The following is a 26,605-nucleotide window of genomic DNA, read 5'->3' on the forward strand; positions in this document are numbered from 1 at the left end:
CATCATCATCATCATCACCATCATCATCTGCCTATATCATTTTCCGGGTGTGAGGTTATTATACAATTATGCAACAGACCCTATGTGGGTTAACCTATGTGGTTTCTAGGACGAAGTATGCTGCACGTGGCTACATACAATATAACCAAAGGGCGCATGGATTCAAGATTATTTTTTTAAGCAACATCCATGCTGTTATATAGGCTAATATGATAATATTTTCAGAGTGTCAAACAAGTTCGTGCCAGCTACACATCACCGCCTACTCAAGTGTGAGATCATTGATGAACAAATATCGGTTTCTAAATTCCATTGGCACACACTCACAAACACACCAATATAGCACACACTCACAAACACACCAATATAATACACATGGAACTGAATTCCCCAAAAGAAGATGAACGTTCAAGGAATAAACGCAAGAGAATAATATGTTCAAGTTCTCGGCCAGCCGAGATGGTCAGTGCTTCTATAGTTTCGTTCAACCATGTCTGCAGCGGAGACGGTATAGAAATATATAGGGCTAGATATTATGCACTATCTTTGGTCTGCAGCACCAGCTTCTGAAAGGGGGAAAAGGCGGTTCCGTTCCAAAAAGGTGTTATCCTGCAGAGGTAGTAGTAGCCTAGAAAGGATATCAATAAACACTTACCGACTAAAGCGTTGAGGAGTAATCCAAAAATGCATGGAACAAGGCAGAGCCTTCTGGTAGCCATTTAATCACTTTGAAATATATTACGATACTTGAAAAAACAACGTGAGGCGATCAGAAGAAAACAGACATACGGCTAGCTCTTCATGTTCCGAGCTACAACAATTGGTGGCTCGCAGGGGTAGAACTTGCTTGCGCCATTTTGCACATCTATCAGGAATCTGTCAGCATCTCGTGCTCTCTCCTCTATACCTCTGTATCCCAGAGCCGCTGCCTCACACACATATCCACGTTGTAGCTTTTACCACGAACTACACTTCTCTTCCATCTGTCTCCCCTCCTCCCTCTACTGCATTCGCAATTTTTTTTTTTAGGAGTCTCTACTCTGGGAACAAAAGCGACCAGACCGCTGCACTCACAAGGCATATAGTAAAGCCACTATTAAGCTATGCTTAGTTTGCAAGTGGATCTATATTTAAAACAAATATTATACCATAATTTGTACCATTAGAGTACTGTATCCAAATAATTTATTCCCATCGTTATAGGCTAAGCCAAATGTATAAACTAACATTAATTTCATGTTTTCTAATGTGTAGTTTAGGCTTATAATAATACAATAATTCAAATAATAATACTTAATGTTGTGAATAATATTCGAACAATGCTGTTATCTGTTGAGTTGTATTACTAGTATTATGAAATATAATGATACATGTTAGTCAAAGGACAAATAACTGAAATATAATTTTTGGTGAAGGTGTCAAAATCTGAAATGAAAACAACATGATTTTTGTTGAAGGTGTTAAAATCTGAAATGAAAACAACAATGGCAAAGTGCGCTCACAAATCACCCCTTATGCTGCTCGACATTTCAGTGATTTATTGCCCATCAATTATTCTGGACCACTTTCGGATCACATCGTTGAAAAAAAAGATGTTACATGGTCGACCAAGAGAAGAGGAGTGACATCTAACGGTGATGAACATTATTGCAACTTACCAGCAGAGCATCACTAGGTGGAATTCCCCAATTGAAGCGCCGTTATAGCGTAGTTGCCGCCTCTGTTCAGCTATTATATTCCACTCCTTGCTTATCCTTATGTGCGAGGAATGAAGACAGGTGAGTTTTGTGTTTCTTTCCTCTCATTAATGGGATGCTACTGAAGCAAACGTAGCTCGATTAAATCTTGAAAATCTTGTATTTTTCCATATATCATTATATCTTTCTCATTACGGAGTACTCTCTCGCCATTTAAACAACATGATATTTCATTGATCCTACCTCCTCACATTGTTTCTTGTTGTTCTTAAAATTCAAATTCTATATTGCGCCAAGTTTGCGCGCACCCCATCTTCCATAACGTTGTCATGGAATATATCAATGTTGTTTCCAACCATATAATTAAGAATTACAAGAACTGAATAGGATCTCTATGTTTCCAATTACCAATCAGCAACTGCACCGTAAATCCGGATGCATATTGAACGTTGAGATTGCTGAAAGGCCAGTCTCTTTGGCAAATGACAGGAGTGGAATGTTAGCTAAAAAATACTGTTATCCAGACTACAGTTACTGTAACTGTAAATTTAGAAGGTGATATTTCAGAATATGTTGCGAGTAGGCCTAGATTATATGCCTTTTAATCTAGGCCTATAGGTAAAGTAGCCTGTAAATGAACTGTGGTGTACTGCTATATTGCATTAACACCTTTATAGCATACGGTAAGCCTAGCCTATGGTCCAGGAAGGTTCAATCACATTTTGGCATTAAAAATATAAATATGCCTATTCATGGACTCTGTCCACTTTCATTCATTTCATGATAATATTGTATCTTTAATCTCCATATACCCAAAACACAACAAAATGATTTTATATAGGCCTACTAAAGTTGTTATTGTACTCCATTATGTTACTATGCGTAAGGCAATCCTACTATGCAAACTACATTTTCATGAGTTATCCTTAGTAATGGACAGATTTGATTTCCTTAATAGGCCCACCTCTTATGGTGTGATTGCAATCTTGGAGGTTCTAATTTACATCTTATTAACCCCCCTCTCTTGTTCTAAGCGCCTGGTGCCTCAGTTTGAGGTAGCCTAATGGAACCAAGTAATACACCTACTGTAAGTCTGCAACATTAACCGACTGTCATGTGTAGGAGAGGATATGTGTGAGAAATGTTAAAAGATAAAGCCTCTGTTTTTCTCTAAGGTGAACTATTGTAATCACAAAACTACACATACCTCCTACTAAGTTCTTCAAAGATGACAAGTTGGGCTATTTTTTATTCTTGTATTGATATATAATTACAGTGTGTGTATAATGTTTCTCCTATTTTAGTGTATGGCATGTGTTCCACCTAGGTGTAACGAATTGAGAGTTGTGGGAATGTACGTTTTTGGTTTCCCATTGGTTCCGGGAACAAAGCCATACGTTTCCTGACCAGTAAAACCACATGTTTTGTTAATGTTCTGAGAACGGAAATGAAAGGTTATTTGAAGGTAATTAAATAATGTTCTGAGAACGTTCTCCAAATGTTCATATTTTGAAGGGCATTTTAAGGTTATGGAGGCCACTTAGTGTTTCAGGAAGACTTTAATTATTACTACTAGTTTAGGTTAACTGTTGTCAACGATAGGACACATGGAAATGAATTTGTTTGGTATTAAAAATGCAAACACATTTCTTCTTTATTGTGGCAAAGCATCAGTAAGATTGTAACCTATGATTTTCTGTTTTTTTATCCATGGAATGAATCCACTGCACCACCAGGATGGAGCTAGCATGCCATGTTTTTATAACTCATACAAAGCTGTTCAATTTAGTCGATTCAAACAGACCCCATTTCAAAGGAAACAAGCACTCCTTAACGTTCTGAGAACCATATGTTTCTTAAAGCTTGGTGAGAGCGTGGTTGTCCTATGGTTATTTTGCATACAACCTTCCCACGACATTTTGTGAATGGTGCAGGATATTTGCTTGGTTTTGGAACATTCTCAGCACATTTGAGGAACTTTACAAAATATTGTTATTTTCTTGGTATTTCATTACTTTAACAGAACGTTTCCCTAAAAGTTGGTTACATTTACTGTTTGGTGATGTCCTAGAAACGTTCTCCAACTGGTTTGGCATTGTGAATGTTCTCAAATAGTTATGAAACAACGTTCTGTGGGAATTTCAGTACATCAGCATAACATTTCCCACAGGTTTCCTATGGTATTATTTAAAGTAATGTTCACGTAATGTTCAGCGAACCTTAAGAAACAACTTTCTTCTGTGGGAATTTCAGTACTTCAGTATAACGTTTTCTGCAGGTTTCCTCATGGCTCTATTTAAAACCATGTTCTCAGAACATTAAGAAAACTTTCCGTAAAAACCACAAGAAAACAAGAAAGTTAAAATTACTTTCTAAGAATGTTATTTAAAAACATATACATTCCTTTCTCACGTCAGCAAAACTCTCTCTATCCTCTATCTTGTTAAGTGTGTTCAGGTGTGTTGGCCGCGCCCACTAATGCCACACCTGATCTTATGTGCTCGCTGGGCACTGACACCGGTTACACAGGGAACAGAGGACCAAGAGCAGTCAAGGCAGAACTCTCCGTAGCCATACGTATCCATGCATGGTTGTTCATGGGTGATTGTAATATTAGTGAAACATCAAGACCAAAGATGATCAGAAGGAGGTCAAAGAAGGGTTACAAACAGTCAGACAAATCTTTGTTCAGTTATCCTCATCTCTTTATTAAGATGTTTTATTTACACAACAGTAGTTTGCTCAGACATCTTGAGTTGCTGTGAGTTTGACAAGTTCACTGATGGTAACACAATGTGGATAAACTTCTAAAAAAACAAGATTACTTCTCATCCATGTCCACAACTTTGACCAGAGTATACTGAGTATACAAAACATTAGGAACACCTGCTCTTTCCATGAGTTAGACTGACCAGGTGAAAGCTATGATCCCCTATTGATGTCACTTGTTTAATCCACTTCAATCAGTGTAGATGAAGGGGAGGACACATGTTAAGCATTGAGACAATTGAGACATGGATTATGTATATGTCTCATTCAGAGGGTGAATGGCCATTATAAAATATTTAAGTGACTTTGAACGCGCTATGGTAGTAGGTGTGAGGCGCACCGGTGTGAGTGTGTCAAGAACTGCAATGCTGCTGGGTTTTTCAGGCTCAACAGTTTCCTGTGTGTCTCAAGAATGGTCCACCACCCAAAGGACATCCAGCCAAAAGGGGTGGAACTCAATATTAGGAAGGTGATCGTAATGTTTAGTACACTCAGAGTATATGCTACAGCCACCTCCAAAACTAAAGGTTTCATCAGGAATTTATCGCTAACACAAAAATCCTCTAATTTTTTAAAGACCAAGTTAAATTGCACTTCTTGACATTTTTGAGACTGACAGTCTGAAGTTGCCATGGCCCCAACTTCCATAACAATTTAATAAACCAATGCTGGAATGCATAAAAAGGGGAAGACATATTATTGTGCAAAGCTGATGCCAACATGGAAGGGCCAAGTGTAGTGATGGACAGGTGTTTAGCAGTGGACAGGTGTGTTAATCAGCGAGGATGGCTGTGACGACACACTGTGCAAGAGGGAGAGAAGAGCATCAGAGCACTGCCCGGACGTACGTAATGTAGCACCGACTCACTCATAGACACCCTCTACTGCCTCTGTCACGCAGCGATACCACCGCCAACATGTTAATCCTACTTTCACAATGCAAGCTCTTTTTCAAGACACTGCACACATACACATAGGAAGATAATAGAAGTGCTCATTCACAAGAAGTGCTCCAACGGCAAGAGTTGACGATGATAGCGCGAGTGAGTATGACGTGAAAGAGGTTGTATACATGACACATTGAAAATAATGTACTGTAAAAAAAAAAAAGACTTAGTTCTGCTGGTGGCACAAGACCAGGGCCTCTATGATTGGACATTCAGGATAAAGCACAGTTCAGCTGGTTAAGAAGTAGAAGAAGAATGCACATATGTGACATCACTGGACAAGGTAGCTCACCACAAAGCACCAGAGAGGACACAGAGCCAGAATACATTGATCTTTTCTTTTTTAACAAAACTAAAAGCAAAATAATATATGCCATTTAGCAGAAACTTTTTTTTTTATCAGAATCTGTGTATCAGTGTTTGTGGTGAGGTTATGTTTGACAACTAATGACGTGCTTCAGAGTCGGGTACACTGTACATGCATGCTGGCATGTTCCTCTACAGTTTTATGCAAAGACAGGCCACCTGAGTAGGGAACAGTAAAGACCAGTATTCTACAGAAATGTCTGCACTGAGAGGTAAGACCTGCAGGTAGACGGTCCTCTTCAACAATCAATCACCGCTCCTCAAATCCACTCTTCTTGGCACTGATATCACAAGGGTTTCCCTGCACTACTTTCCCTAACCTCACCCCTACTTGCCTTCACCCTCCGCCCCTTACCTCCCTGCCCTCATCCCTCTCTTCACATCACCCCCCCTCCCACCTCCCTGCCCTGCACCTGCATCCACTCACCACTCAAGTGTTTATTCTTAGAGTCGAAAATAAATCCACTACAACAAGTGATATTTCCAGCCGAGATAAGACAAGACAAGCAGTTTTACTTAATCTTCTGCCAGCTTGGCTCCCACAAAAGGATTCTTATAAACATAATCTCCTTATTCATAATGATCTTCATTACATTAACAAGCAACCAACAAAATGAGGTATTCTATTGATAAAAGTTATATAAAAAAGAGAGGATCCCGTTATTGAACTAACGTGCATATTTGATCAGATTAGAGCAAGATTTTACTACATTGAGCATCACATCTGCTTACTCTGGGCAAATATGCTTACAGTAAGGAACACTATGTACGGCAAGATATGTGGTTAGAAGGAAACAGTAGAAAGAACCAACTGGACCTCTTCAGTGAGAGCACACATTCTTCATGCCGGAGGCGGTTTTATGTCTTCAACGTTGGCTCTGTTTTCAACAGACCACACAAAGCCGCTGCAATAGGTGCCCCTCGAGTAAGAGTTTGAAACAGAGCTGAGAATGACACTACAAGGTGTGTATGTTAAAAACAGACGCTTCAGTAGAAATGTGAGTAAAGAACATTTAACACCTTCTCTAATGTTGCATATATACAATGCATACTGTACGCCTGTGAGATTCAAATGAACTGTAAACAGTCACCTTCTCACAGCTTCACTCAGTCTAAAAAAATATATTGGTAGTTATACTGTACACACAGTCCTATTAAATATTGTATTGGGTGGACACCTTTCATTAAAATGTAACTGACTAAATTCACCTGAATGAGTTCATCAGAGCACAATGATTCATTTCTAAAAGGAATTTTGAGTCCATAATGACTGGACTAATTGTATGGATCATAGATGGACTGAGAACGTTTTCCTGAAGATCGTGCTGTTCCCAATAGACCAGAAGGATACGTCCTGAGAAAAAAAAAAAAAAGCCAAAACAGGAGCACGTAGTGTACGAGACTGAGAATGTATGGGGTTTTCAATGCATTTAAGGGTTGTAAGATGAGAACTCAACGTTGACATGATTTTTGCTTAGATAAAGTTTGAGCATGCCTGATCCTGAGTGTGGTCTGTTCAAAGGGTAAAACTGGAATGCTTTAGTTATGAGACTCTTCTATATGCCTCTGATATGTGCCTATATGCCTTCTAGCACCTATCTGGACTATCTTGAGTCCTCATTCATCTGACAGACCATACGACTCAATGTCTTGGGCCACGTTTACAACAGGCCCATTCCATTATACCTGTATAGTCTTTGATATGGGCATACTCTAATTTAGACAAAAAGCCTCACACAATGTATGACAAGACAGTCTTGTCCTTGTGTGGAGACTATTTTGAAGAACATATTTTGTTAGGGTACACAAGAAGGTAACTATAAGAAATGTAAGCATGCATTATGTTCAATAAAATAATAAAGATGCTTGTTTAAAAATGCTATAATGGAAGAAATGAAAACATGAGGGTAATACATAATAGGGGATCTGTGTTTGTCAGAAGGATTATTTACAGTGCCAATGTAAAGTCTACACCACTTTGAACTTTTTTTCCACATTCTGTTGCGTTACAACGTGGGATCGAAGTAGATTTAATTGTATGTTCTGTCATTGATCTAAACAAAATACTCCATAATGTGAAAGTGAAAAGAAAATTCTACACATGTTTACAAATTAAACAACTCAAATATAGTTGTGGCATAAGTGTTCACCTATTTGTTTAGGCAAGCCTAAAGTAGTTCAGACGTAACATTTGGCTTAACAAATCACATAAGTTACATGGACTCACTCTGTGTGAAATAATAGGGGTTGAACTGATTTTCGAATGACCATCCCTTCCTCTGTCTGCCATACATACACCATAAGTTCCACCTGTAAAGTCAAGTATTGAATTTCAAGCACAGATTCAACTACAAGACCAGGTATGCTTTTGGAAAGCCTCATAAAGAAGGGCAGTGATTGGTAGATGGGTTACCACAACAAATCAGACATTGAATATATCTTCAAGCATGGTCAATAATTATGCTGTGAATGATGTATTAAATAACCCAGAGACATCAAATATGCAGTCGTCCTTATGAACTGAGCTGCAGGACAGGAAGGAAACTGCTCAGGGATGTCACCATGAGGCCATAAGGGGATTTTAAAACAGTTAAGAGTTCAATGGCTGTGATGGGAGAAAACAGAGGCTGGATCAACAAGATTGCAGTGACTCCACAATAATGACCTAACTGACAAGAGTGAAAAGCAGAATACACATTTTCCAAAACATGCATATGTATACAACAAGGCACTAAAGTAATATTGCAAAAAAACATGGCAAATTAATATACTTTTTGGCCTAAAAGCAAAGCCTTTATGTTTGGTGCAATTCCAACACAACACATCACTGACCTTATTTTCAAGCATGGGGTGGCTGCATCATGGTATAGGTATGCTTGACATTGGCAAAGACTGGGGAGTTTTTCAGGATGAAAAGAAAACGGATAGAGCTAAGCACACAGAATCCTAGGGAAAAACCTGCTTCACTCTGCTTTACACCATACACCTGGAGAGGAATTCACCTTTCAGCAGGACAATAACCTACAACACAAAGCCAAATCTAAACTGGAGTTGCTTACCAAGAAGACAGTGAATGTTCCTGAGTGGGCAAGTTACAGCTTTGACTTAAATCTGCGCAATTGTTTATGGCAAGACTTGAAAATTGCTGTCTAGCCTTTATCCCCAACACCTTGACAGAGCTTGAAGATTTTGCAAAGCTTGAAGATGTGCAAAGCTCTTATGAGACTTACCCAGGAAGACTCACAGCGGTAATCACTGCCAAAGGTGTTTCTAACATGTATTAACTCAGGAGGGTGAATACTTACCTAAACAAGGTATATTAGTGTTTATTTTTCATTAATCTTTTAAAAAATATGTAATTTTTCTTCCACTTTAAAATGACAGAGTATATAAAAATGACAATTAAATCCAATTTAATTCCACAATGTAACGCAACAATATGTGACAAAAAGTTCAAAGGGGTGTAGACTTTACATATGATATTGTGAAAGACCTCAGGCTGGTGAGAGTCAAAAGTACAAAGAAAGAATGTAAATATGGCTGAAAATAGAAGTGGTTTCTAGGTCTATTTTTGTATGATATTTCCACCCCCCTCTCACCTGCAGAGGGAGGAGCTCAGACACAGCTGAGAAAGGATGAGTGAGATGGAATCACAAAGGGTGAGGTCTCCCAACAACTCCCAAGGCTTGTTCATCTGTAGTAGGTCTAGTAACAGGCTACCATATAGCAGGCCTGGTAACTTAACTGCTGCATGATTTACCTAAGGTGAAAAGTGATTTGAGGTAACTGGTAAATTAAAAATGTTTTTCTTCTCCCGTCCAAAGTAGATGTAACATTGAGGGGGGTGACGACAGCTGGAAACCCAGATCTAATGGGACAACCGATAATGAGGTCAAGGGCAATAAACAGAGATCTGAGACAGTCCGTTATGTACCATACGTGTCATTTCCTGTAGGCAATACACATTGATGTATATAGAAAGAAGAGGACAAGAAGTTATTCCTGAAAGTATTGAAGGCTATGAATTCAAACAGTTAAAAAACAGATTCCAAAAGTTGCACCTATCTGCATGACACAATTCAAATCACCAACAAACCGTCCTGTAAAGAAATGAGGTAGTGCTGTTGACTGGGAGCAAAACCAGGAGACTGCTGCTATAAGTTGTGTTATTTTGTCATACACCTACACATCTCATCTAGTCCCCCCCCCCCCCAAAAAAAAAATAATGCAACCTATATCAACTACATGTACTGTATTGTATCCGGTTCCTTCAAATTTTCTTCAATTGCCTCATTTATTTTCCTTTTTCTCCATTTTCAACATATTTGTCCTATTTTTATTGAATATAATCATCTATATAAATATACAGAGGTTAAAAAATGCACCTAAAATATTAGGCACCTGAGACCCCCAAGTCAGGGAGACCCCCAGTCAGGGAATGTGTGTGGATCCTGAGACAGCAGGAGGTTGGAGAGAGAGAGACAAGAGGTCTGCACTCTCAGTGTCTAAATATAAGGCTTCTTTCCTGGTGCTGGAGCAGGAGCATCCATACAGTGGAACAGCCAATAGGAACAGCTCAGTCATTGGAAAGAGGCCAGAGTGAGAGTGAAAGGGCCACAAGGTCACGGTTCTGCTCTATCGTCATCCATGGTGCTGAATCAAGAGCCTCTCCTCCATCATCAGTTGACCAAAGGTAGGTCTTGAAGTACCACACGGCCCACGCTCAATCTCAGAGTCCAGGTCAAGGCTTATAAAAAAAGGAATATCCTCCTTTCTACATTATGCTTCCGTCATCGTACGTCTGTAACAGGAGCCTGTAGCAAAGTACAGAGTAAGGCCAGACTAACATACTGCTGCTATGCAACAAAATGAATACCCATACATACTAGCACTAAAAAATATATACTGTATATATATATATACACATATAAAACAATGGATTCAAAGTACCTATAAAACTGAGCCAAGAAGAAAAAAATCAGATACTGAGGTGCTTTAAAAAAACAAAAAGAAAATGGATTCATCATGGATGAGAAAAAGAAAGAAGTCCAACTGGTCTTGGTGTGGGGGTTTGTTTCTCCTCTTGCTAAGGGCAAAGGTAGCTGTGCGCTGCAGAGTTAGAGTGGACAAGGCCGGTGCTGACGAAAGGAGAGGGGGACGGGAGAGGGGGGCAGTGTCTGGAGTCCCCGTTCCCCAGGGTCTCCTGCCCTGTCCGCAGGGGCTTGGTGGAGTGGAAGCCGTTGGTGAGCCCCATTCCCATATGCCGCCCCACATCTACAGTCAGCTGGGCTGCCACGCCCACCATGCCCCCAACCATGCCCTCTGGCTGCCCATTGTGATTTAACACTGGCTCCAGGACAGGGCCGGGTGGGACCTTGGGCAGGGGTTGTGTCTCTAGGGACTCCTCCCCTGGTGATGGACGTTGTGGTGCCTGGGCAGGCTCTCTGACTGGCTCCCCTGGATATTGTGGTGCCTGGGCAGGCTGTCTGACTGGCTCCTTTGGGTGTAAAGGGGCCTGGGCAGGCTGTCTGACTGGGGAGTAAGCTGCCTCGGAAAATGAGGGCCCCCTGGTGGCCTGAGAGTCCTCATCCTTGTCACTCCGCGCCTCCTGCCGCTCTTTCTCCAGGTCGTTCAACTCAGAGTGAACTATGACCTCTGCCTCCACCTGGTTACCGCTGCACAGGGAGGAGCCCAGTCGGTCCTCAGGGTCGCCCTGAAAAACACACACACAGCCCATGTAACAGTGGAGTCCTACAAGGCAGTGTGTTTGTGACCTTACACCAGTGGTATCAATCATGACTGAAAGGCAGCCATAATACAATTATAACACAGTCATTATTTCTTGCTATGCTATCCAGCTTTCTGAACTGCATACCATTCTCTAAACGAAATCACTGAGAAAACGACTGAACTGTCACCAGTAAAATAGAGCAGCGGTGGTATGTGGTGTGACTGCAAAATAAATGAGGGATTCATTATAGATTAATTATAGCTCTCTCCTCCTACACTTTTGAAGGGTATGAGAGCGCCTTAACAGTGGTAGAGTAATTAATTTATCAGACGCATGATCAAGCGGCTCATTCAGCTTTCAGCCAGAGTGTCACGTTCTAATTAGCTATACGTCATCCGGACACCTCGTTCATTGTTTCATTACTTCCTGTTCAGGTCTCACACAAACCACTCTACCTCTACACCATCTCTCCCCTACTGCTCTTCTACACGCATGCACGCTCGCACACACACACACACACACACCACGCTCTCACACAATCCACTCTACCTCTACACCATCTCTCTCCTACTGCTCTTCTACACGCACACACGCACGCACGCTCGCACACACACACACACACACAAACTACGCTCACACACACACACAAACTACGCTTGCACGCACACATACCACGCACACACACACACACCACGCTCACACACACACACACCACGCTCACATACAAACTACATTCGCACGCACACAGACATACACCACGCTCACACACAAACCACTTTCTACCCCATCTACGTTTTATTCTTGTACACATGCATACACACACAAACACGCACAAACACACACACACGCGCGCGCATGCACTGACGCATACACACTCTGCTCACATACCTTGCCATTCTCTGTGGTGGCCATGTCCAAAGTTCCATTGTTGAGCGTTGGAGAGTCCTCTGTGATGGTATCCCTGTATTTGGTGATCCGGTTGGCCCAGTTACGACTAACTGACCCATTCCAAGCAGCCTGGAGAATGACAAGGTCAGAAGAAAAACATGACTCAACAAGTAACCTTGAAAGGTACTATATTTGTAGTTGTGTCTAGTGTGGTATCTAGTGTCCTGACTACTCACCTTGAGCTCAGCTCCTAGGGCATCGTCCCCTACTCCTACATTACCCATGAGGCTGTGCTCCTCAGTGGGCTCCGTGAGGGGTTGGGCGCGGCCATGGTCATGGTCCAGGCTGCCCAGGGGCATCAGGGTCTCTAGCTCATGGCAATCACTGCATTCTGGCGCCATGGTGGGCACAGACCTACCCCCACGGCGGTACTGTGGAGGTAAAGCTGTGGAGTCCAGCCCTCCAGACACCTCTCTGGTTACACAGCACAGAGGAGGGACACGGGTTATGGATCATGGTTATGTCACTGCACATGGTTTAAACTCGGAGCAGAGTATAAAAACAAGGATTATCATTAACAATTGTGTTTTTCATAGGGATACTTCGGGATTTTGGCATTGAGGCCCTTTATCTACTCCCCCAGAGTCAGATGAACACTTGCATACCATTTAAATGTCTATGTGTCCAGTAAGAAGGAAGTTGGAGGTAGTTTCGCGAGCCATTGCTAACTAGCGTTAGCGCAATGCCTGGAAGTCTATGGGTATATACTAGCACGCAAGCAGACACCCATAGACTTCCAGTCATGGCACTAACACGAAACTACCTCTTAACTTCCTTCATACTGGACAAAGAGACATGGAAATGGTATCCATGAGTTTATCTGCCTCTGGGGAAGTAGACAAAGGAAAGCCTCATTGCCAACATCCCGAAGTATCCCTTTAAAAACAAATATGAGGAATGCATTGTCATAGATAGTCATGACAACTACAACAGTAGGATGAACAGCATTTTGTCACTCCATCTCAAATTGTGATGGCTAGCTGGATTCACTATAGTACAGACTGGAATTCAAACAGTTGAGCTAAATACCAAAACAGACAGTAATAATAGTTGTTCCGTATTAATGCAAAATTATTCAAAATTATTCAAATCTGAAATGTCAAATGTGCAGCATTAAGACATGGACCCCCTCCCCCCTGGGTCTCACAGAAAAGTCACCCTAATACTGTAACTACACAAAACATCTCCAAATCCTCCACTTCTATTTAAATCAGTTTACTGCTCTCCCTGCCAAACCCAATGCAGGGAAACATGACTTTTGTTTCATATTCTTTCCTGCTCATTAACCGCACAGCTTCATAATAGACCAAGAGCAGCCATCCGTGGTGCTCTGTCTTTCAGGACACACTCAACAACATCTGCCTGTCTGTCTCTCTGCTGTTGCAGCTTCACACTCACACGCACACGCACACGCACACACACACACACACACACACCTTCCCTTAAATCTTACAATGCCAGTGAAAGCTTAATGATCCTCAAATCCTAGACGTACATACTAAAGTAGACATACTAAAACAGACAGTCATTTGCTTTCAAGTGGCCTCTTCTTACCTGGCCTTGCCGTTGCGGAAGCTGACACACATACAAAGGAGAATGCTGAGCAGCCCCAGACACACACCAACTATGATGCCTGTCACTGCATGGATGTCCAGCTCTATAGAGAACAGGGAACAGCCCAGGAAGGTATGCAGGAAATGGGGAGAGAAAACAGACGAGATACTGGATGAGTGTCTGAACCTGTCAGCACAGGACGTAGTTAGAGAACAGAAGTTAGGTGGGAGGATGAATGATAATATACTGTATATGCAGTATGATGACAGCCGGATTCCAAAAATTCTGCAGAACCTATTCTGTCACCCCTCAATCAATTTCAGCGGGCCATGAAGGAACCAATTCACACTTCCAGGGAGGGAGATATTAATTCAGCTTGGGCAATGGCTGTCTGTCTGGCAGCAGAGTGGAGAGGGGACAGATGGTGCTCGCTCCGCTCTCGCCCGCCCACCATCCACCTCGCCCTCAATCACATTGCATTTACTACTGGCAAGAGTGTCTGATGGAGCCGAATATGGGGCAACTCCGCAGGACCAGAATAAACCTGCTACTCATCTTACTCTGTCTTTCTACGTCTCAATGGTTTCAGCTAATGCCCTGAGCCAACCGGAGGAGGATGGACTCCCCTAGCTCCAGTGTTGTGACCTTTTGCTTCTGAATGGAGCTCTCTCCTGGCTTGCTTCTAGAAGCTCAAGTTTAGCTGTTGTGTTCTTTATTCTCTGACGGACAAAGTGTAATTGGGCAACAAATAGATGAGGATTGATGGAGGTCTCCTTGAGAAGCCTGACGAAACTGCAGTAGCATTCAACAGTGTGCACATATCTATCTTTCTTTTTCCCTGCCAAGCCCCCATAGAATGAGCCGCTCTCTCAGAGCAACATTCACCGTGGTTATAGGCAAGGTGTCATCCACAGCTCTTCTGCTTCTCAAAGTCAGATATGAAGTTGATTCATAGAGCTCTCTGGGTGCAGCGGGTGCTGAGGCCACCCCTTTAATATTCACCTCAGAAGGCCAGAGAGTGAGGAGAGATATGACACAGGCTGCCCAAAGTGACAGCCTCCTGCAGGCTTCTCTCTCCCGCTGGCAGGGATGGATTGACCACTTTAAAGGACTCTGTGTGTGTGTGTGTGTGTGATTGAGAGTGTTGGGAGATACTTATGTAAGTGATGACGCACACGCACACCATCACAGTATGTGTAGACAGTAGACCCACTCACCATATTTCCTGGGAGGAGTGCGCACATCCTTCACTGGGGAATAAGGCCCCACCCCCACCTCAGTGGACGCCCTCATCTTAAAGAAGTATTGTGTACCACTAGACAGCCCTGTTACCTCAGCACTCATGATGGTCCCTGAGAGGGGGGATAGAGAGAGAGAGAGAGAGAGAGAGAGAGAGAGAGAGAGAGAGAGGGGGGGGGGGGGGTAAGTGTGTGTGAGTCATTAACAGTCACATTTGCATCCACTTATAGAACCCACACAGCTCCCCGCAACAGCCACACCTTCAGCCACCCACCCACCATCTTGGGAGAGGTTGTTCCACAGATGCTCAGGTTGGCTGAGGTTGATGGTGTATAGGATCCTGTAGCTGATGACGATGCCATTGGGCTCCACAGGCGGACGCCAGTTCACCAACACAGAGGAGGAGTCCAAGGCACTGAGCTGCAGCTCCGCTGGGGGGGTGGAGGGTACTGGGGACACAGGGGGTGAAGTCAGTAATCACACCCCAGAAATAAAGCACCACAGCGGGCTGGCCACACAGGCTTTGTGTGGCTGGCTGGGACAGGTGTGACACCCCTCTGGGACAAGGTGCCCTTGCCACCTGGTCATAGAGGGAGGGCTGAGGGCAGGGACTGGGTCTCAGGTGACAGAGGGTGGTAGTATGGGGTCCGGCAGGCAGCTACCCCTGCTGTGTCAAACCAAAGACCCCTACTTTGCTGCTCTGGTAATGAATCTTCTCCTGGCCAGTTTTCACAAAGTGTCTCAATGCTGATCTAGGATCAGTTTGACCTTTCAGATCGTAATGAATAAGATTATATGGACAGAGAGGACTTGATCCTAGATCAGCCCTCGTTCCTGGCCCCTCCCTGACACCACTTGGCTGAACTGATTGACGGGCCCTGTCCCAGACAGCTCTTGGCCAACACAAGGGCCACTTCCATCTGGACATTTAATTACAGCCAATTATCTCCCTACGCTGCTAAAGATTAATCCCTTCTCTGTTAACCTGCCTCAATCACACTTGCTCAGTCCCCCTCTCTCTCTCTCCCTCTCTCTCTCTCTCTCTCTCTCTCTCTCTTCCTCCCTCCCTCTCACACACACAGTTTTGTATTGCTATACTTGTGGGGACCAAATGATTGATTCCCATCCAAAATCCTATTTTCCCATTTTCCCATACCCTAAATCTAACCTTAACCTTAACCCTTTACCTAACCATAACCCTAATCATAAACCCAAACCCCTAAAACTAACCTAACCTTACCTCCTAACCCTAACCTTAATTCTAACCCTAATTGTAACCTTAACCCAACCTCTAAGCCTAAAATAGCATTTTTCCTTGTGGGGACCGTCAAAATCTCCCCACTGGTCCGAATCTTCCTTGTTTTACTATACTTGTGAGGACTTCTGGTGCCCACAAGGATAGTAAAACAAAAACACACAAACACATACACCAACGAACTACACACCTCTGTCAGAAACAAAAACACCCTCACAGAGAAAGTGAGCGACAGAGCATATTGAACACAAGTATCCACCTATATGTTACACTGATGCACAGATTTGTCCACTACACTGATGAGAACAGTAGAGACTTACTGTCAGTGAGAGTGGACTCCTCCACAGTGCTGCTGAAGGGACCAACCACGTCTCCTCCAATGGACTGCACAGCCAGCTCATAGCGGGTGTAGGGTTTTAGCGCCCCCAAGAGGATCTCCTGAGCAGAGCTGCAAAACACAGTTTGGAAGATAAAAAAATGAATGAAGAGAAATGAATGAAGAGTCACAAATGGGAAAACCTGCACATCCTTCCTTCCATTCATAACCTGAATATAGATTTAGTCATTGTGGAATAAATATTAAATTTCAATGAAAAGCGCTTCTTTAATCTGATTCTTTAAATGGAATTTCCATTTTCCTCCAAGAGAGGCTGGATATCTCTTCTACTGTCCTGTGTTTGACTCAGGACCAGGAGATGTGTTGTGTTTGGGGTGGTGGTGTTCCCTGACTGACCTGGTGTAGTAGGAGACCAGGAGATGTGTTGTGTTTGGGGTGGTGGTGTTCCCTGACTGACCTGGTGTAGTAGGAGACCAGGAGATGTGTTGTGTTTGGGGTGGTGGTGGTCCCTGACTGACCTGGTGTAGTAGGAGACCAGGAGATGTGTTGTGTTTGGGGTGGTCCCTGACTGACCTGGTGTAGTAAGAGACCAGGAGATGTGTGGGGGTAGTGGTGGTCCCTGACTGACCTGGTGTAGTAGGAGACCAGGAGATGTGTTGGGGGTAGTGGTGGTCCCTGACTGACCTGGTGTAGTAGGAGACCAGGAGATGTGTTGTGTTTGGGGTGGTGGTGGTGGTCCCTGATTGACCTGGTGTAGTAGGAGATGTGTTGTGTTGGGGGTAGTGATGGTCCCTGACTGACCTGGTGTAGTAGGAGACCAGGAGATGTGTTGTGTTTGGGATGGTCCCTGACTGACCTGGTGTAGTAGGAGACCAGGAGATGTGTTGGGGGTAGTGGTGGTCCCTGACTGACTTGGTGTAGTAGGAGACCAGGAGATGTGTTGGGGGTAGTGGTGGTCCCTGATTGACCTGGTGTAGTAGGAGATGTGTTGTGTTTGGGGTGGTGATGGTCCCTGACTGACCTGGTGTAGTAGGAGATGTGTTGTGTTTAAGATGGTCCCTGACTGACCTGGTGTAGTAGGAGACCAGGAGATGTGTTGGGGGTAGTGATGGTCCCTGACTGACCTGGTGTAGTAGGAGACCAGGAGATGTGTTGTGTTTGGGATGGTCCCTGACTGACCTGGTGTAGTAGGAGACCAGGAGATGTGTTGGGGGTAGTGGTGGTCCCTGACTGACTTGGTGTAGTAGGAGACCAGGAGATGTGTTGGGGGTAGTGGTGGTCCCTGATTGACCTGGTGTAGTAGGAGATGTGTTGTGTTTGGGGTGGTGATGGTCCCTGACTGACCTGGTGTAGTAGGAGATGTGTTGTGTTTGGGATGGTCCCTGACTGACCTGGTGTAGTAGGAGACCAGGAGATGTGTTGGGGGTAGTGATGGTCCCTGACTGACCTGGTGTAGTAGGAGACCAGGAGATGTGTTGTGTTTGGGATGGTCCCTGACTGACCTGGTGTAGTAGGAGACCAGGAGATGTGTTGGGGGTAGTGGTGGTCCCTGACTGACTTGGTGTAGTAGGAGACCAGGAGATGTGTGGGGGTAGTGGTGGTCCCTGACTGACCTGGTGTAGTAGGAGACCAGGAGATGTGTGGGGGTAGTGGTGGTCCCTGACTGACCTGGTGTAGTAGGAGACCAGGAGATGTGTTGGGGGTAGTGGTGGTCCCTGACTGACCTGGTGTAGTAGGAGACCAGGAGATGTGTGGGGGTAGTGGTGGTCCCTGACTGACCTGGTGTAGTAGGAGACCAGGAGATGTGTGGGGGTAGTGGTGGTCCCTGACTGACCTGGTGTAGTAGGAGACCAGGAGATGTGTGGGGGTAGTGGTGGTCCCTGACTGACCTGGTGTAGTAGGAGACCAGGAGATGTGTTGTGTTTGGGGTGGTGGTGGTCCCTGACTGACCTGGTGTAGTAGGAGACCAGGAGATGTGTGGGGGTAGTGGTGGTCCCTGACTGACCTGGTGTAGTAGGAGACCAGGAGATGTGTGGGGGTAGTGGTGGTCCCTGACTGACCTGGTGTAGTAGGAGACCAGGAGATGTGTGGGGGTAGTGGTGGTCCCTGACTGACCTGGTGTAGTAGGAGACCAGGAGATGTGTTGTGTTTGGGGTAGTGGTGGTCCCTGACTGACCTGGTGTAGTAGGAGACCAGGAGATGTGTTGGGGGTAGTGGTGGTCCCTGACTGACCTGGTGTAGTAGGAGATGTGTTGTGGTGGTGGTGGTCCCTGACTGACCTGGTGTAGTAGGAGACCAGGAGATGTGTGGGGGTAGTGGTGGTCCCTGACTGACCTGGTGTAGTAGGAGACCAGGAGATGTGTTGTGGTGGTGGTGGTCCCTGACTGACCTGGTGTAGTAGGAGATGTGTTGTGGTGGTGGTGGTCCCTGACTGACCTGGTGTAGTAGGAGACCAGGAGATGTGTTGTGGTGGTCCCTGACTGACCTGGTGTAGTAGGAGATGTGTTGTGGTGGTGGTGGTCCCTGACTGACCTGGTGTAGTAGGAGACCAGGAGATGTGTGGGGGTAGTGGTGGTCCCTGACTGACCTGGTGTAGTAGGAGACCAGGAGATGTGTTGGGGGTAGTGGTGGTCCCTGACTGACCTGGTGTAGTAGGAGACCAGCGATGCGTTTCTGATGCCCGCCGGGCTGCAGCGTACAGTGTAGTTGATGATGCGGACGTTGCTGAAGCGAGGTTTCTCCCAGCGCAGCCAGATGGATGTGGAGCTGTTGGCTGTAGCCTTGATGCTGCTGGGGGGCAGGGGAGGGGGGTTCCCCTTAGGGGGCGCTGCAAAAACACACACAGACAGTTTATACACAAATATTGGTAGAAGAATAGAATGACACAAGCTCGCACGCACGCACACACACTGACACACACACACCGATGAATAAACACACCTTTGCCATGTGCCTTCTCCGTCCTGCCCTTCCATCCTGCAGCATAGCCATCCGTCTGCTTATTGAAGGCCCACACCTTCACTTCATATAGTCTGTCAGGAACTGACACACACACAGAAATATATAGAAACGTATCTCAAGACAGAAACACACCACATTATACATAACCACAAGAAAGCTTGGCATAATGACCACGAGTTCCAAACATATTATTAATAGTCACATTTTACCATACAAATAATATCACCTGGACCAGTAGGAAGTGATTTAAACAACACTGGCATGTGAACATCCCAGACTCACCCAGACTAGAGACCTCATGATGTTTGACCCTCTTGCGGAGCTTGATGGTGTGGGCCTCCATCCTCCTCACCCGCTCCCTCTCAGGATGAGCCTCCCCATTGGTCAGGTCCTCACCAACCACCTCCCTGCAAAAGAGCTTGTAGCCAGAGATCTGCGTGTGATTGGGCGGGGGCTGCCATGTGACATGGAGGGAGTTCATTTTGGCCCTAACCTTCAGCTCTGTGGGAGCAAAGATCACTGGGGAAGACAAAAAGCAAACAAGGAGCCAGCGTGAAACAACATTACTAGAGCGCATGACATGATTCAAGAAAACAAGATCCAGACACTGATTTATTGTACCAACTCAATTTGACAATCTCCTAATGGCTTTAACATTAAATAATGTAATTCTATAGACCTGTATCTAGAACAGGTGCCACCTTAATTGAGGATGATGGGCTTATGGTAATTAATGGAACGGTATCAAACATAAAACACATGGTTACTATGTGTTTTAATACCATTCCAATCTATTCCAGCCATTATTATAAGCCGTCATCCCCTCAGCAGCTTCCTGTAATTCACATGAACTGACAATGAGGTTCTACTCAGTGAAATGTTCTTCTTCTGTGCATTAGCATATTTTCTTCTTCTGTGCATTAACAGATTGTCTCCTTCTGTGCATTAACATATTTTCTCCTTCTGTGCATTAACATATTTTCTTCTTCTGTGCATTAACAGATTGTCTCCTTCTGTGCATTAACATATTTTCTCCTTCTGTGCATTAACAGATTGTCTCCTTCTGTGCATTAACATATTTTCTTCTTCTGTGCATTAACAGATTGTCTCCTTCTGTGCATTAACAGATTGTCTTCTTCTGTGCATTAACAGATTGTCTCCTTCTGTGCATTAACATATTTTCTCCTTCTGTGCATTAACAGATTGTCTCCTTCTGTGCATTAACATATTTTCTCCTTCTGTGCATTAACATATTTTCTTCTTCTGTGCATTAACAGATTGTCTCCTTCTGTGCATTAACATATTTTCTTCTTCTGTGCATTAACAGATTGTCTCCTTCTGTGCATTAACATATTTTCTTCTTCTGTGCATTAACAGGTTTTCTTCTTCTGTGCATTAACAGGTTTTCTTCTTCTGTGCATTAACAGGTTTTCTTCTTCTGTGCATTAACAGGTTTTCTTCTGTGTATTAACAGGTTTTCTTCTGTGCATTAACAGGTTTTCTTCTTCTGTGCATTAACAGGTTTTCTTCTTCTGTGCATTAACAGGTTTTCTTCTGTGTATTAACAGGTTTTCTTCTTCTGTGCATTAACAGATTTTCTTCTTCTGTGCATTAACAGATTTTCTTCTTCTGTGCATTAACAGGTTTTCTTCTGTGCATTAACAGATTTTCTTCTTCTGTGTATTAACAGATTTTCTTCTTCTGTGCATTAAGAGATTTTCTTATTCTGAGCTCTCACAAAGGGCATTTGTGAGAGCTCAGTCACTGTATAGAAAAGGATTGAATAGATTTCTGTCCCTTTCTTAGAAATGAATCTTCTGCCTTTACCAAGAACCTCAGACACACATACACACACACACACACACACACACACACACACACACACACAAACACATTGTAAGAGGCACAGAGTCAGCCTTCCCCCTGAATGGAGAGCAATTGTATGGCTGATGCAAATGTGAAGGAGAAGGTGTATTCAGCCATGAACAGTCAGCATGAATGGAAGGTTGCAGTGTTCTTTTCAGTGCTAGTATACTTAGTTACAGGTTAAGAATGCGAACGTGCTCTTATGGACAAGGATTCAAATAATATTATTGGATATCTATTTGTCTACGTCTATAATTTGTTTATGGTGTGCTTCTGTCTGTAAGTTTTACAGTGGGCCTGAGATGTGTCTGAAACTTTGTTCCCCCCTGCTGCTGTCTTGGTTGGACCAGGTCTCTCTTGTAAAAAGAGATTTTATCTCAATGAGATTACCTGGATAAATAAAAGGTTCAATAAATAAGGACCACACCGGGTCAGGTCACTTATTGTGGTGGGTACTTTCACATAGTGTAGGCTATTGATGCTGAGGTTGAAGGGTGTGTAAGCGTTTGTGTGTGATATATATATGATAGCCGTGAGTTGGGGAGGAATGAGAAATTTGGGCAGAGGTCAGGTCAGATGAAGTGAGGAGGAACAGATATCACTAAAGTTCTGTCTATCAACAGATTGGCTGTCCAGAGATGTAAGGAGGAAACTCAACATAGGAGGAAGGGTTAAATACCCGTGCTTGTGTGAATATGTCGTGCTCTGTTCAGCTGTCTGACCCATTGGGTGAATAAACTTGGTTTGAGCTTTACTAATCATCCATGAGTTTTTACTCTTTATTTAGAACCTAACAATATACAGTGCCTTGCGAAAGTATTCGGCCCCCTTGAACTTTGCGACCTTTTGCCACATTTCAGGCTTCAAACATAAAGATATAAAACTGTATTTTTTTTAGAAGAATCAACAACAAGTGGGACACAATCATGAAGTGGAACGACATTTATTGGATATTTCAAACTTTTTTAACAAATCAAAAACTGAAAAAATGGGGCGTGCAAAATTATTCAGCCCCCTTAAGTTAATACTTTGTAGCGCCACCTTTTGCTGCGATTACAGCTGTAAGTCGCTTGGGGTATGTCTCAATCAGTTTTGCACATCGAGAGATTGACATTTTTTCCCATTCCTCCTTGCAAAACAGCTCGAGCTCAGTGAGGTTGGATGGAGAGCATTTGTGAACAGCAGTTTTCAGTTCTTTCCACAGATTCTCGATTGGATTCAGGTCTGGACTTTGACTTGGCCATTCTAACACCTGGATATGTTTATTTTTGAACCAGTCCATTGTAGATTTTGCTTTATGTTTTGGATCATTGTCTTGTTGGAAGAAATCTCCGTCCCAGTCTCAGGTCTTTTGCAGACTCCATCATGGTCCTGTATTTGGCTCCATCCATCTTCCCATCAATTTTAACCATCTTCCCTGTCCCTGCTGAAGAAAAGCAGGCCCAAACCATGATGCTGCCACCACCATGTTTGACAGTGGGGATGGTGTGTTCAGCTGTGTTGCTTTTACGCCAAACATAACGTTTTGCATTGTTGCCAAAAAGTTCAATTTTGGTTTCATCTGACCAGAGCACCTTCTTCCACATGTTTGGTGTGTCTCCCAGGTGGCTTGTGGCAAACTTTAAACAACACTTTTTATGGATATCTGTAAGAAATGGCTTTCTTCTTGCCACTCTTCCATATAGGCCAGATTTGTGCAATATACGACTGATTGTTGTCCTATGGACAGAGTCTCCCACCTCAGCTGTAGATCTCTGCAGTTCATTCAGAGTGATCATGGGCCTCTTGGCTGCATCTCTGATCAGTCTTCTCATTGTATGAGCTGAAAGTTTAGAGGGACGGCCAGGTCTTGGTAGATTTGCAGTGGTCTGATACTCCTTCCATTTCAATATTATCGCTTGCACAGTGCTCCTTGGGATGTTTAAAGCTTGGGAAATCTTTTTGTATCCAAATCCGGCTTTAAACTTCTTCACAACAGTATCTCGGACCTGCCTGGTGTGTTCCTTGTTCTTCATGATGCTCTCTGCGCTTTTAACGGACCTCTGAGATTATCACAGTGCAGGTGCATTTATATATATTTATATATATTTATTATCATCATTAGTCATTTAGGTCAACATTGGATCATTCAGAGATCCTCACTGAACTTCTGGAAAGAGTTTGCTGCACTGAAAGTAAAGGGGCTGAATAATTTTGCACGCCCAATTTTTCAGTTTTTGACTTGTTAAAAAAGTTAGAAATATCCAATAAATGTCGTTCCACTTCATGATTATGTCCCACTTGTTGTTGATTCTTCACAAAAAAATACAGTTTTATATCTTTATGTTTGAAGCCTGAAATGTGGCAAAAGGTCGCAAAGTTCAAGGGGGCCGAATACTTTCGCAAGGCACTGTATATATATATATATATATATATATATATATACACACACACTGCTCAAAAAAATAAAGGGGACACTTAAACAACACAATGTAACTCCAAGTCAATCACACTTCTGTGAAATCAAACTGTCCACTTAGGAAGCAACACTGATTGACAATAAATTTCACATGCTGTTGTGCAAATGGAATAGACAACAGGTGGAAATTATAGGCATTTAGCAAGACACCCCCAATAAAGGAGTGGTTCTGCAGGTGGGACCACAGACCACTTCTCAGTTCCTATGCTTCGTGGCTGATGTTTTGGTCACTTGTGCATGTTGGCGGTGCTTTCACTCTAGAGGTAGCATGAGACGGAGTCTACAACCCCCACAACTGGCTCAGGCAGTGCAGCTCATCCAGGATGGCACATCAATGCGAGATGTGGCAAGAAGGTTTGCTATGTCTGTCAGCATAGTGTCCAGAGCATGGAGGTGCTACCAGGAGACAGGCCAGTACATCAGGAGACGTGGAGGAGGCCGTAGGAGGGCAACAAGCCAGCAGGACCACTACCTCCGCCTTTGTGCAAGGAGGAGCAGGAGGAGCACTGCCAGAGCCCTGTAAAATTACCTCCAGCAGGCCACAAATGTGCATGTGTCTGCTCAAACGGTCAGAAACAGACTCCATGAGGGTGGTATGAGGGCCCGACGTCCACAGGTGGGGGTTGTGCTTACAGCCCAACACAGTGCAGGACGTTGGGCATTTGCCAGAGAACACCAAGATTGGCAAATTCGCCACTGGCGCCCTGTGCTCTTCACAGATGAAAGCAGGTTCACACTGAGCACATGTGACAGACGTGACAGTCTGGAGACGCCGTGGAGAATGTTCTGCTGCCTGCAACATCCTCCAGCATGACCGGTTTGGCGGTGGGTCAGTCATGGTGTGGGGTGGCATTTCTTTGGGGGGCCGCACAGCCCTCATGTGCTCGCCAGAGGTAGCCTGACAGCCATTAGGTACCGAGATGAGATCCTCAGACCCCTTGTGAGACCATATGCTGGTGTGGTTGGCCCTGGGTTCCTCCTAATGCAAGACAATGCTAGACCTCATGTGACTGGAGTGTCAGCAGTTCCTGCAAGTGGAAGGCATTGATGCTATGGACTGGCCCACCCGTTCCCCAGGCCTGAATCCAATTGAGCACATCTGGGACATCATGTCTCGCTCCATCCACCAACACCACGTTGCACCACAGACTGTCCAGGAGTTGGCGGATGCTTTAGTATAGGTCTGGGAGGACATCCCTCAGGAGACCATCCGCCACCTCATCAGGAGCATGCCCAGGCGTTGTAGGGAGGTCATACAGGCACGTGGAGGCCACACACACTACTGAGCCTCATTTTGACTTGTTTTAAGGACATTACATCGAAGTTGGATCAGCCTGTAGTGTGGTTTTCCACTTTAATTTTGAGTGTGACTCCAAATCCAGACATCCATGGGTTGATAAATGTGATTTCCATTGATAATTTTTGTGTGATTTTGTTGTCAGCACATTCAACTATGTAAAGAAAAAAGTATTTAATAAGAATATTTCATTCAGATCTAGGATGTGTAATTTTAGTGTTCCCTTCATTTTTTTGAGCAGTGTGTATATATATATATATATATATATATATATATATATATACATATATACATATATAAAATAAAATATAAAAAATAAAGAAAAACCCTTGAATATATATATATATATATATATAGTCAAAAGTTTGACACTCCTACTCATTCAAGGGTTTTTCTTTATTTTTTATATTTTCTACATTGTAGAATAATAGTGAAGACATGAAACTATTAAATAACACATATGGAATCATGTAGTAACCAAAAAAGTGTTAAACAAATCAAAATACATTTTATATTTGACATTATTCAAAGTTGCCACCCTTTGCCTTGATTGACAGCTTTGCACACTCTTGACATTCTCTCAACCAGCTTCATGAGGGAGTCACATGGAATGCATTTCAATTAACAAGTGTGCCTTGTTAAAAGTACATTTGTGGAATTTCTGTCCTTCTTAATGTGTTTGAGCCAATCAGTTGTGTTGTGACAAGGTATGGTTGGTATACAGAAGCCCTATTTGGTAAAATACCAAATCCATATTAAGGCAAGAACAGCTCAAATAAGAAAAGAGAAACAACAGTCCATCATTACTTTAAGACATGAAGGTGAGTCAATCCGGAAAATGTAAAGAAATGTTAAAGTTTCTTCAAGTGCAGTCGCAAAAACCCTCAAGTGCTATGATAAAACTGGCTGTCATGAGGACCGCCACAGGAAAGGAAGACCCAGAGTTACCTCTGTTCTTTAGAGTTACCAGCCTCAGAAATTGCAGCCCAAATAAAGACTTCATAGTTCATGTAACAGAGGAGACTGCATGAATCAGGCCTTCATGGTCGAATTGATGCCAAGAAACCACTACTAAAGGACACCAATAAGAAGAAGAGACTTGCTTAGACCAAGAAACACGAGCAATGGACATTAGTCCAGAGAAATCGATCCTTTGGTCTGAGTCCAAATTTGAGATTTT

General features: G+C 43.5%; 2 protein-coding genes across 2 annotated transcripts in view; both read right to left on the reverse strand.

The window, feature by feature from the left end:
• igdcc3 (immunoglobulin superfamily, DCC subclass, member 3) overlaps positions 1-976 on the reverse strand; it is a 121,044-nt gene extending 120,068 nt beyond the window's left edge. The window contains exon 1 of the mRNA XM_021607201.2: positions 656-976. Within this exon, the coding sequence (XP_021462876.1) occupies positions 656-719 (64 nt within the window). The 5' untranslated portion in view covers positions 720-976. The remainder of the gene's footprint in view (positions 1-655) is intronic.
• An 8,102-nt stretch (positions 977-9,078) lies between these two features.
• igdcc4 (immunoglobulin superfamily, DCC subclass, member 4) overlaps positions 9,079-26,605 on the reverse strand; it is a 60,372-nt gene continuing 42,845 nt past the window's right edge. Inside the window, exons 11-20 of the mRNA XM_036980687.1 lie at positions 20,087-20,323; positions 19,784-19,885; positions 19,487-19,670; positions 16,827-16,954; positions 15,530-15,700; positions 15,230-15,364; positions 14,013-14,115; positions 12,635-12,872; positions 12,399-12,527; positions 9,079-11,492 (exon numbers count right to left, since the gene is read on the reverse strand). Of these exons, the coding sequence (XP_036836582.1) occupies positions 10,866-11,492; positions 12,399-12,527; positions 12,635-12,872; positions 14,013-14,115; positions 15,230-15,364; positions 15,530-15,700; positions 16,827-16,954; positions 19,487-19,670; positions 19,784-19,885; positions 20,087-20,323 (2,054 nt within the window). The 3' untranslated portion in view covers positions 9,079-10,865. The remainder of the gene's footprint in view (positions 11,493-12,398; positions 12,528-12,634; positions 12,873-14,012; positions 14,116-15,229; positions 15,365-15,529; positions 15,701-16,826; positions 16,955-19,486; positions 19,671-19,783; positions 19,886-20,086; positions 20,324-26,605) is intronic.

Source organism: Oncorhynchus mykiss, chromosome 6 (genome assembly GCF_013265735.2).
Source record: "Oncorhynchus mykiss isolate Arlee chromosome 6, USDA_OmykA_1.1, whole genome shotgun sequence".
Classification (NCBI taxonomy): Eukaryota; Metazoa; Chordata; class Actinopteri; order Salmoniformes; family Salmonidae; genus Oncorhynchus; species Oncorhynchus mykiss.